We start from the raw sequence: 12,356 nt of genomic DNA, 5'->3' as shown, positions 1-12,356 counted from the left end.
GGCACATTTATGAAACTTGCCTAGTTCTTCTCCATCTTTTCCCAAATGGGGAAACTGAGGCCTTGGCGGGGCCGGGGGGGGGGGGGTGCGGGGGATGAAGCAACTTGCTCAAAGCTCTCCTAATTCCCAGACCAGGGGGCTGGGCTACTTCCCCGTCTAGAGGGGCTGATCCGCAGCACCATGGGCATATTAAGAGCCTCTTTGGACCTTCTCATCACTGCCCTTTATGGCTGGGGACAAGATATCTACCCTCTTGCCACCAGCCTGCGGCCCTCCTGGCCCCCTGCCCCATGCCACCCTTCTCCACCTCACTTTCTAAAGTCAGCTTAGTTAGCTGTAAGCTCCCTCTCCCCTCTCCTTCCTGAGGAGGTGAGCCATCTTCTCGTTGGCTTGCAGACAAGCCTGGCTCCCAGTGCAACGGGCCTCAGCTGTCCGTAATTCCTGCCTTGTGAGGCTCTGTCAGGCGCAGCGATTAGACGGCTGCCTGCTTAATGACAGGGCAACGGCTGCATTCACTCAGAGCTGCAGAAGCAATTACCTTGAAAATGGGGGTCACAGGCCCCACTCGTTGGCTTTAATTGAATTCCAATATCTGCCTGGAGCTGCCTTGACCTAACTTGTAGCTTCCTAAATACTTAAAGGAAGTGGAGCTAATCCAAGCAGCGCTTCTACCCCAATTTCACTCTTTTGTAGAAGTTAAAAAAAATTATTTTCATAAGAGGATTTTAATTCCAAAGGGGAAAAAGAGGGGGAGAGGGGACCCCACTGTGGTCACTGTAGGGAGGGGAGGGCTCACCCTGAAAAGGGCATGGGGATGAGGCGCTGGAAGAGGAGAAATTCCAGGACAGAGCTCACAATGTGCTTGCTACCCCCGATCCCCCTTCTACCCCTGTCAGCTGAGCCATGAGACAGGAACTGGTCACTGAGACATAGGACACAGGATGGGGGCAGAGCTGGGAGTTGGCCCCTGGGCCTCTGCCTGGCTTTGCTCCTAAGCCGTCCCTAAATCACTTTTCCTCTCTGAAAAACAAGGGCATTGGCTGGATAGAGCAGTGGTTCTCCACCAGGAGCCATTCTGCCCCTCCCACACAGACACTCGGCAATGTCTAGAGACAGTGCTGGATGCCACAATGTGGGGGGCTGCTACTGGCATCCAGTAAGTAGAGGCCAGGACTGCTGAACAACCTCCAATGCACAGGACAGCACCCCACAAAGCACCTGGTCCCAACACTGGGTTAGAGGATCCTAAAGAGACGTCAAACTTTGGTATTATGATGTCCCCCCTGGGGGTGTGCCCCCCAAAACTCAATGGCTAAAAACATTGCTTGCTCAGTCTCCTTTCCAAATTCCCCCATGCTCCTCGCACATAACATATGAGGGTCTGCTCCTCCCCCAATCTACCAGGACCGGTCTAACACTTCATGCCCTTCCCCAGCAGCAGTGGGGAGCTGCCACGGAGCTCACACCAGGAGTACAGGACCACATAACCATCGTGGATCCCAAGGGCAAGAGGGAGGGTCAGGACCCACCAGCATCTCTGTCACTCAGACCTCCGCCTCCAGGCATTCCTGGCCCAGAGAGATGAGCTGGCCCACGCCCTCCTTACAGATGCAGGAACTGAGGCTGGAAGAAGTGAGCCTGCCCGAGGTCACACGGGAAGAGCCAGAACTAGAACACAAGTCTCCAGGTTTCTGCCCCGAAATGAAGAGCCAAGAGTCACCATCTACCCCACCAAGCAGAAAACTCTGGAGCCTGCAGTTCCACTTTGAAATAATGACCTCCTTTAAGGAGAAAAAAGAATGAAAACCAGCCGGAACCCCAGAACGTTAGGGCTGAAGGGCCCCCGGCCAACGAGTCCACTGTTTCCCAATTATTCTGACTATCCTTCAGGATAATTCCAGATCTATGGAAAAGAACTCTGTGGCGAATTCCCTGGAATCTACATTGTTCCAAAGCCCCCTTGGGGACCCTGACCCAGCTGTCTGTGTATGGGAAGCAGTGATCTCACCCACTCCCTGCGTTTTATCACTTTAGGGACAAAAGGTGAACAAGAATACCCCGAGGGTAAGAACCTTGTCCAAAGTCACACTGAAAAGGTGTTTTTTTTTTCTCAGATGTTTACCTTAAACACCCTTAGCCTCAACCAAAGCACCAATCAAGAGAAAGATGCTGTTTGCAACCAAGAACTAAAGATGCAAGCCAGGTAGGGGCTGGGGAAAGATTTGGCTTCCTCCTCTCACTGAGGGATCAAACAAGAAGTGGGTCCGTAAAGAGCTCTGGGATATTTTTCCCTGTTCCCTTGACCTCGGAGGTCAGAATAACCTGTCTAGGTCCCGCAGCTGGAATTCACAAGGGCACATGAGGAAGGAAGGCTCAGCCAGGCAGCTGAGTGCATGGGACAGCAAGGCCCAACCCCAAATTCCACAGCACGCTTCACATCAACAGTACAGCAGAGACAGTTCTGATCCCAGATGGCTAAAGAAAGGCAGACCTTTGCCAGGGAGAGGGGACAGAGCAGACAGGCCCTTGGAAGGCATGAGGAGGAGGTTGGGGGGCCCCATCAGTCAGCCTGGTCTTAAACGTGATCTCAGAGCCCATCCCCCTCAATGGCGGGGACACCAAAAGTTGAGGGAGAACAGGGATAATGAGTTTAGAGGTTGATTTGAGATATGTCTTTAATTCAGGGACTTGGGTGGGCAATGAGGGACCCAACGGGGAGAGAGCCCCAAATGGACCCAAGCCTATGAAATGCTTCAGGAGATGGAGTCCTGGGGCCGCCATTCTTTGAGGCCAGCTGAGATCAAAATCGATCTCTGGTTATGATAAATGAGAGGAATAAAAGGGCTATACACACGGTGAGAGGCAGATTGGGGAGTCCACGTACCCCGATGATGGCATTCAGCTCCGTCATGGTGACCTGCTTGGCACGTTCCACAGCCTGCGCCACCTGCTGCTGGTGCTGGAGGGAACGGAAGGGGTTAACTGCGGCGGCTGGGGCCAGGCACCCGCCTAGCCACACAGAAGCATAGGCAGAGGAGGTCCTCGACACTGGCAGGGGACACAGGTGGGTCGCGGACAGGGCATTTTCTCTTTCTTCTTTAGATCTTTTTCAATGAGCATGTATTACTTTTGTAATCAAAACTTCATATAAATTGTTTTAAATTAAAATATAAATGAACCAAAAGATGGGTATTGGTCAATGGCCCCCCTCCAACAGACATACAAAAAAACTTTTTTCCATGCGTTAGACTACAAGCTGGATATCGGACGGCATTATTGAATGATTATTAATGTTCTAAATGCAGTAACGGTATTGGAGTCACGCAGAAGCCTGTACACATTGTTAGAAGACGCAGTGGGAGCAGTGAGTGGTGAGCTGTCAGGATGTCTGCAGTTACACTCAAAGGGTTCAGAAGAAATACATGTGTATCTAAATATAATCAAATCTGTATCTATCTAAATAGAGAGAAAACAAAAACGTATGTCTACACAGAAAGATAAAGAAAAGCAGCATAATGAACTCAAAAGTAAGCAATGAGTTGACTTTGGGTGATGAAGATGTGTCCATGTTGTGTTCAAAAGCTGCAACAAATGCACCACTCTGGTGGGGGCAGCTATGGGAAATCTCTGTACTTTCCACTCAGTTCTGCTATGAACCTAAGCTGCTGTAAAAAAGAGTCTTTTTTAAAAAAACATTTTTCGGTGTATTCATTCCCTTCAGCCTTGAGGTAGCACCAGCTTCGTATGCGGCTGTCTTCCCTACCAGGCTGCCAACTCTGAGGACATGGCTATATCCTCTTCTTACAAGAAGTCAATCATTTTTGACCCAGGGCTCCAGGAGTGAGCTGAGAAGGGCCCAGGAGGGGCATGGAGGGAAGGGCCTGCCCCAGCCGAAGTGAGCTCTGCCAGATGGAAATGGGCCTCGCAGGCAGCCCATCTGTCCACCCTGTACCAAAGAGCGTCCTTGGAGACGTTTCCACTAGCTCAGCACCTTCCTCAGGTGGGGGTCCCTTGCAAAGTGGCTTAGAAGGTGATGTGAGCGATAAGGTGTGCCTTTGGCGAGTGCACTGTTCTGAAGGGTGGGGTCCCCTGTGGGTACTGGTTCCCCTCACAGGGTCTGGGTCTTGACACTGACTGACCAGGTGTCCTTGCTCCTAGGTGGCTCTAGGTGTGAAATTTCAAGCACAGGGAAGCAGAGGTTGAACTGGATACAGCATGGGGGCACAGAGGCACCTGCTGCCCACTGCTACCCCAGTGGTAGGCCGGAACCCCCTCTCTGGTCTCAGATAGTGGCAGAGAATTACTCCCACCAGAAAAAGGAGCAGGTTGTTCCTCTGATGTGGCTCCCAGCCCTGAACTGGCTGGAGAAGGCTCTGTAAGCCCCAGGTTGTCAACTTCAACTTCAGTCCTATGAACGAACAGGGGCTAGATCTCTGGTGGGACCTCATCAGCCAGTGGCTGCTTTGGAAAGACAAGGACACGACAAAAAGTCTTACCTCTTGTGACAGGAAAGGCATGATCTGTGCTAAAATTGTGTTCAGTCTCTTCGCAATCTCTGTCTGCAAAAGAAAAGAGACCTCATGAAGTTCAGGCAAATAAATTGTCGCCAAAATGTCAGACAAGTGGAAGTGCAAACTGCCCCAAACCACAGACCCTCCCACCGGCTCATCTTTTCCACCCTCAGGAGCCTCTTGGCTAAATCACAGCATGAAGAAATCTTCCAACTCCCCAACCACTCTGCCTACATTCTGGGGATCTCCAATTTTCTGTCAGAGGTGGTCCAGCTGTTTGGGTCAGAATATAGTTTGTCTGCTTTGGATGAAAGCTCTAATGAAAAACGGAGTAATACAAAACAAGAAAGACCGCTCCCCCAAACCCCCCCCGCCCCTCCCCCCCCCCCACACACACTCCCTGCACACCCCAGCAAAACCTATTACGAGAGGGAAATGGCGCGGCGAGGAAGGGACTGCTATGCCCAGTGGCCCAAATGGCAACAGCAACACAGGCTCTCAGACAAATCGGGAGGTCGCCAGGAAGCCCCCGGGGGGTCCTGTACCAAAGGGTCCCATGGGGCCAGCTTCATGCAAGGCTTATAGGATCTCCTGTACCCCCTCTTTTCACTGCTGCTTCTCCCATATACGTGCTGCCCAGCCTAAAATCTCACCGTTAACACTGCATTTCTTAGGGTAAAGCGTCACCTTTCCTAGAAGCTGCTCAGGAGGCAACTCTTTAGATTCCTAAGGCTTCATTGAAGTTGATCATAGAAAGGCTTATCAATTCCCTATCCCGCCTCCTAACACTCCAGAAAAGATCACATTTAGAAAAACACCAACTGATTTAGCTACCCATGTGCTATGTGAATGCCAGGTAGAAAGAGGTTAAAAGAGAGTGATGCTAAACGGTTAACTGAGGCCAGACCGGGAAGGCCTTAGACCTACTAACAGACAAATCTCACAATTGCTTCTCTTATCTCCTTCTAAATCCTGAGGCCACCGAGGCTGAGGGCCCAGCACTGGCTTCAGAGCTCTCATCAGCACACAGCAATCTTCCAGAGACAACCATGACAACAGCCTTTAAAAATCTGTGATCATCTGCATGTCAAATGATTCTGGATGAGAAATCCTTGTGCACTTAAAATAAAAGCAATGCCGGCTTACAAACAGGCCCTGGACCTCTGGATCCCTGGGAAATTACAATTCATAAAAGTAGCAAAATTACAGTTATGAAGTAGCAACGAAAATAATTTATGGTTGGGGTCACAACATGAGGAACTGTATTTAAAGGGCCAGAAGGTTGAGAACCACTGCTGTAGGGTTTTCTGTGCACTGTAGGGTTTTTAGCAGCATCCCTGGCCCCACCTACTGGAAACCTGTCATTTGTATTATAAGGAACCTGGGAATGTTACTACGTAATTAATAAATTATTAATCTAGGTAAGTGGGACGATTCGACTCCAAAAGAGGGTTTTTCACATTTCTGTTCATTTTTTTCCTCCCCCAAATCAACTGATAGTGGGGAAGGAGAATGAATTCTGAAAGTCAGGGCTGCATATGGCAGGAGTTCTAGAAGCAATCAGCTAGCCTGCATCTCAGTCCAAAGCCGCATAGAGCAACAAGGTCACTCAATGGTCATGTTTATGTGCCAAATAAGGACAGAAAGAGATATAAAAACAAACAGAAATAAACTAGGTTCACTGCTTAGGCAGCTCAGTTGGTCCAAGGCCTCTTGCCTCAAATAACTAGCATAACAGTGCCTAGCACATAGTAGGCGCTCAATAAATGTTTCGCCAAAAGAATCTCACTGGCCTCCCTGTATTTATTTTTCATAGTGGAGTGTCCCCCTAGCCGCTGACCTGGGCCTGCCCCAGTGTGGACAGCATCTATGGGAGGGACCATGGTGGATGAAGTGTTGACATACTAGTGGGAGGTGGGTGGGCAGCAGCCACGCCCTTTGAGAGCTAGGCCAACCACAGCCGCCTTGGTGGGTCTCTGGCTGTGGCCCCTCTCCACAGCCAGCAGGCCGGCAGCAGGCTCTGAACTTCCGGGTCACTCTGGCCTACTCAGCAGCTACAACTCTCACCCTCTCTGGGGTAGGTGGTTATGAAAGGGTTCCCAGCTACTGCCTACTTCCTCTAGCAGATAGGCCAAGTGTCGGAGTCTTGATAGTTACAGGAAAAAGTAGCTGATCTTCCCCTTCCCCACACTCATCAGCAAACATGCAGCCATAGGCTTCTCCTCCGTGGGAACTTCTCCCCGGGCTGGTTGGAGTCCAGCGTCCTCTCGTTATGATCTGCCAGGATTTCAGGTAGCTGTGCCCAGTTCAAGGCTTGGTATCCAGGCTACCAGGTGACCACAGTGTCATTGGAGTAAGTTCCCGCTCTGACTTCCACCCCTCTGAAAGCGGTTTCTGCCTCCTTCACCTGTCTTCCAACACCACAAACAGGGCCCTCGGAACAGCTACACAGACATGGAATGTTCTGGAGGCCTGAGTTGGCATCCAGGCTCTCTCCTGGGCTTGACCTCAATGCAGAGGCCTCAGGCACAGTTTGAACTTTAGTGCCCCACGAGACAAGACTGTACCGGGCTGTGGCTGGCAGAGGAGGGGCGGTCTTCCACCCCGAGGGCTTTATAATAAACCACAGCGGCCCTGTCCTCGGGTCTGGGATTTGTTTGGGTTGGCGAGAGCTGGGGGTGGAAAAGTATGCAAACTGCATCCCTCCTGGCCCTTCTGGCTGTACCCGTGCCATCACCTGCTGCAGCAGCATTCCCCTCCCCGTCTCCCTAAAGAGTGGAAGCCGGGACTGAGCCTTGCCCATCTCTACGCATGCCACCGAACGGCTTGGGATACTCTGGTGAGTCAAAGAATGAACAGGAAAACTGTCCACTACATGGTTTATTTTCACAATCATTTTTTTTTTTAATTGAGGGTGGTGATAGCAAGAGGGGAAGTCCTGGAAATAGAAAGTGGGCCAGAGAGGACCACTCTTAACACGATAATAACGGCTGACATCCGCAGCTGCAGCTCTTCCAAGCGTCATATGTGTGTGAACTCACAATCACCCTAACAGGAAGGCACTTACTAAAGTCTCCATTTTTCAGATGGGGAAACTGACGCTCAGCGATTAAGCAACTTCACTAAATGACTTCCTACCAAGAAACCAAATTTCCACATTTCGAGGGAGCTTAGAGAAGTATTTTTGAAAGAAAAACTACCCTCAGGGTTAATAATCGACAACATTTCTGATTAGAGCAGCTGTTAAAACAGCATTTTATCCAACGCAAACAACAGTTCCAAGAAGGAAGAAAACAAAATCAAGATGTGTGACTTCAACAATCGGGATAGTTACCAACCACAAACTGGAAGGAGATCATCGGCTGGAAAACTCCTTTTGGCAGCTCAGGGCACTGTTATCACCAAGGCCACCGCCCTCCATCCTTCCCTTCATCTCCGTCCCACCACACCACTGCCTTTGAGTCAGAGCCTCAGATGTGAAGCTGAGGAGAGGTGCCTGCGGCAGAAAGACTGCTTCCTTTGGAAAAAGGTGTGTGGGGAGCCTGATGCTGCCTTTGAAAGTTTCTTTTCAAGTATGGTTCAAAGAAGGCGGCTTTGCTGGTAGAAAACAGTGCTGCTCGGAAGGAACTAATCTACCAGACGCAGGCACTTCAGAGAAATGTGCACGGAGATCCTGGGAAGTTCTGAATCTGAGCTCCCAACTGGGCTCTTGGAATAACAGCTGCCCTGTGTCTCTGTCGAGATTGTTAGTCAAATAAATGAGGAAGCAAGATAGTGGGGGGCAAGTGTAATTTCCCAAAGAGCAATCTGCTCAGTGCGCCTTAGGAGCTCCCATCTGCCCCATCATCCCCTCATTAAAGCAGGACCTCTAAGCATCTTGCTGTAAACTGAGGGTACTTGAGCATTCTAAAGTATATTTCTCTCCCAATACGCTAGCATCTACTTTGCTGCTGCTTACCACCCCTGGGCCTTTGACCCAGGACACTAAATTAAGGGAGATGGAATGTGCTGGTGGTCCTCACCCCCAGCAACATGTTTACCCCTGGCCTCAGCACTGAGCCAGGCTTTGGCCTTTTTTTTTTTTTTTTTTTTTTTTAATTTAGCTGATTGTTCAAGGCACAGCTGACAGGCACTTCCATCGACGGTCTCTCCACTATTTAGTTTTAAGCTGCCAGGCAGTTAGTTGTACCAGTCAGCTCTTGAGAAGGCACCCTTCTTTTTAACCTCAAATAAAAACAAGGAGAGGGAGCAACCTACCACTTTAAAGAGCATGTTATGACCCAAGGGCACACAGAAATGACCTGATTTCTTTTCCCAGCTCTGCCTCCATCGAGCTGTGTGGCTTTGGGCAAATCACTTCTCTCCACTGTGCTTCAATTTTGTTGTCTGTAAAACGGAGGATGAATTGGATAACTTATAAGATCCAGGAGCCACCACTTACCGGTAGAGTTTAGAATATTAAACATTCCTGAATCGCTCTGTGACATGTCACTTTCTCCATAAAGCTCAGTAAGATAGTGCATGGCCTGAGTTTGAAGGATGAGCATAGAAGCAAGCCACCTCGAGAGGGGGATGGTTGCTAGGTGGTGCGCTAGGCCGGGGCGCAGTCTCAAGAACCAGTCTTCATAGGAGGAACCATTCAAATGTGACCACCAGGGGAACTGCCGGAGCACTGAGGTCCTCAATCTCAACACCTCAAGCCACTGTATGGGTTCTCTGCCTCACAAGAAAAAACTGGCTGTGAGCTGAAGACAGCCAGGCAAGGCCTTTTCAAGAGGTACCATTTAGTGGGAAGTAACAGCAGTTTCCATGTCTGTGAGACAGCCAGGGGCTGCCATGAGGCTCCTGGTTCACTTCTACACCCAAGATTCCTTCCTGGGACAATCTGTGTGGTGTGCTGTGAATCCAGAGACCCGCCTGTGGATGCGTATGAGAAGAGGGAAGCGAGGAAAAAGATACCTGCCTATGTGAAGCGTGAGTTACGTACGCTCCCAAGCCGCGTGGAAACGGTGGTTTTCTACTCAGCCCTGGGTCTGGCGTGCCATGTGACCTCTGGAAAGACAGGTCCACTGGCTGAGCCTCAGGTCATTCTTCTAGAAGCATGTGTGTCTGAGGTGGGGACGCGGTCCGCGCTGGGGTTCTTTAATTTGAATCAGCTTTAACCTGGTTCTCTGAGTCACGTCCTGGGGTGTTCAAAGTGAGTCTGCTTCATCTTGAATTAAAATCACAGGGGCACAGGGAGGACTGGGGGGCTGTACAAAAGAAGTAGGCTCCAGCAGCTGGGTGCCAAAATCACCCAGCAATAAAATGTTGGAAGATTCCAGAACAATGTGCCTGGGCAACTTTAAATTAAAACACCCCGTTGCATTTCTAAAGCAATTCTAAATTGATAGGCCTTCAATTATTGGACTACAAGATGATATTCCTTGCCAGGCAGTTTCTCCTCGGACCAAGCTGAAATAAAGCAAGTGGGTATTCTATTGCTGATGGGACAGAAGTCCAGGGACAGAAAGGGGTGAGACCTCCAGCAAAAGTTGGCATGGCATTCGCAGGCCCCATCCATCCCTGCACAGTGGTTCTCAACCTTGGCTGATTAGAATCACCTGGGCATCTTTGTTACTAATGTTGTGGCCCCACCCCATAACATCAAAACAGAATTTCCAGAGGATGAGGCCCAGAAATCAGGATTTTAAAAAGATGCCCAGGTGATTCTAATGTGCAGCCAAGGTTGAGAACCACTGCTCTAGGGGAAAGCAGCACCACAGTGTCTTTAAGAAGGGAGCAAATAAATGATCCACTTAGCAGCCAAGGGAGATAATGACCCCGGTTCCTGGAGGGGCTAAGGAGGTTTACATCACAGATCACTCAATGATAGGTGAGCCTCCTTAAAGGCCCTTTTAGCACTGACATATTGATCAAATTATATATAACTACAACACCATTAAATATTTATGCTTCCAAAGAAGCCTGCTGAATTCTTTATGCTGGGAGGGCTTGGTACAAGAAAAGGCGCAGCCCTGGTGTGACCCCGAGGATCTGTCTCCCACGGGAGGAAATGGAACGCTGGCTGGCACCAGACCCCAGGTCCTTCACACAGGGTACGGATGGCAGGAGGACACAAAACACTCACCCTGACCCAGCTAGAAAGGGAAGGAGTCTGGGGTCCTGAGTTCGTGACGTGACCCTTCCACGTGCTTCCCTGAGAGGAATTTGCCTTCTCTTCCTCACCCTATCAGAAATCTCAGATATTTTCTGCCAAGAGTCTAGGGAATAAGGGAACTGGAAATAGTAAGGCTGAGTGAGGAAGTGGGGGACGGTGGGGATGGACAAGATTCTAGGTCACTGACCTTGGAAGAATTGACAACGCAAAATCTTGCATTCCAAGTCCAGGTATGTCCTGCACTTGGGCCTCAGTTTCCGTTACATGAAGGAGGCAGATTTGGGTCCAATATGATAATCTCAAAAATGAATTAAGTGCTGTGTACTAGTGAGTGCCCATCCGCAGGAGCACTCGACCAGTGATGGCGAACCTATGACACGCATGTCAGAGGTGACAAGCGAACTCATTTTTTTGGTTGATTTTTCTTTGTTAAATGGCATTTAAATATATAAAATAAATATCAAAAATATAAGTCTTTGTTTTACTATGGTTGCAAATATCAAAAAATTTCTATATGTGACACAGCACCAGAGTAAAGTTAGGGTTTTGCAAAATGCTGACACACCAAGCTCAAAAGGTTCGCCATCACTGGCCTAGACACCTCTTCATGGGAGGGACCTGGCCCTAGATGACGGCCAAGCCCAGCTCTAAGACGGAGACTTTCATTTCTCAGTCTCTGGCTTTCCATCCACCAGGCTTCCTGTTAACAAGATCCAATGATCTTTAAATATTTGTTCACTTTAATTACTTGGTTCCCAAAACACATTAAAAACTGCTTGCCTCCCACCCCCACTCCAGGGGATGGCCCTCAGAGAGCTTGCTTATGTAGACAGAACAGAGGAAGTCTTTTCAGATTACACCTTCCCCCAACACTGTCCATTCATCCCAGGCACTGTCACTCCCCCTCCCATCCCTCAGAAAACTTCCTAAAGCCTCCCCCACTTCCCCAGATTCCATTGGCCAACTCTCCACAAGCAGGAAAAATTCTCAATTCCTCCCTTGGGGATGCCATGGCAAACCCCCACCTAATGCCCAGGGAACATTATGAAAGTCTCTCCTTGCCCCTCAACAGGCTGTAAAAGTCACATTACCCTTGCAGAGGCAGCTCCTTAAATTTTGGGGGGTCTCCCCATGAGGGCAGGACTGCAAATGAAACAGTGGCCATTACTTTTAAAGAACAAGGGCTCTCTAGGAAACCTGGGTGGCAGGGAAGGGAAAATGAGGTGTAGGGGGAGAGGACAGACTGTGGGCAGAAACAGAGCCCCATTTTATCCACCTACCACCAAGTTCACAACCAAAGAGCATGTATGTGTGTTTCCTTAAAGGGCCAGAGGGTCCTCTCACCCCAAACAAGGATGGCAGGAGCGGTGGCATTTCATAGGCCACCAAAATCAAAATCAGTTATTAGAAACTTGTTTTTATGACTAGCTCCCTCTCAAACCCACCTCCTCCCAAACTGCTATCCAGTGGTCTAGTAGAGTTTTCATTAGAATTAAAACCAGGCCTGACCAGAGTGGCTTGGTGGTTGAGCATTGACCTATGAACCAGGAGGTCATGGTTCGATTCCCAGTCAGGGCACATGCCTGCCGGGAGCCGGTCCATCCTTGCTGTTTCAAGGGACCTGGCATATATGGCATACTGTTCTTAATATGTTTGCTCACCTTCTTTGCACTATGTGTTTTAAC

At 49.5% G+C, this 12,356-nt stretch overlaps 1 protein-coding gene across 23 annotated transcripts in view; it reads right to left on the bottom strand.

The window, feature by feature from the left end:
* The window catches only part of TLE3 (TLE family member 3, transcriptional corepressor), a 46,550-nt gene that overhangs the window by 22,375 nt on the left and 11,819 nt on the right, over positions 1 to 12,356 (bottom strand). For 12 of the 23 annotated variants that reach the window (XR_009447777.1, XM_059658692.1, XM_059658631.1 and 9 more), the window contains 2 exons: positions 4,497 to 4,559; positions 2,855 to 2,959 (listed from right to left, as the gene is read on the bottom strand). Coding sequence is in view for 22 of the 23 variants with exons in the window: in XM_059658692.1 (XP_059514675.1) it covers positions 2,855 to 2,959; positions 4,497 to 4,559 (168 nt within the window). In the remaining variant the exon portion in view is untranslated. The remainder of the gene's footprint in view (positions 1 to 2,854; positions 2,960 to 4,496; positions 4,560 to 12,356) is intronic. The other 11 variants (XM_059658674.1, XM_059658697.1, XM_059658706.1 and 8 more) reach the window with 2 other exon arrangements.

This window comes from Myotis daubentonii, chromosome 1 (assembly GCF_963259705.1).
Source record: "Myotis daubentonii chromosome 1, mMyoDau2.1, whole genome shotgun sequence".
Taxonomy (NCBI): Eukaryota; Metazoa; Chordata; class Mammalia; order Chiroptera; family Vespertilionidae; genus Myotis; species Myotis daubentonii.
Note: the sequence above shows the minus strand (reverse complement) of the source record. Positions and strands in the feature narration are given on the sequence as shown.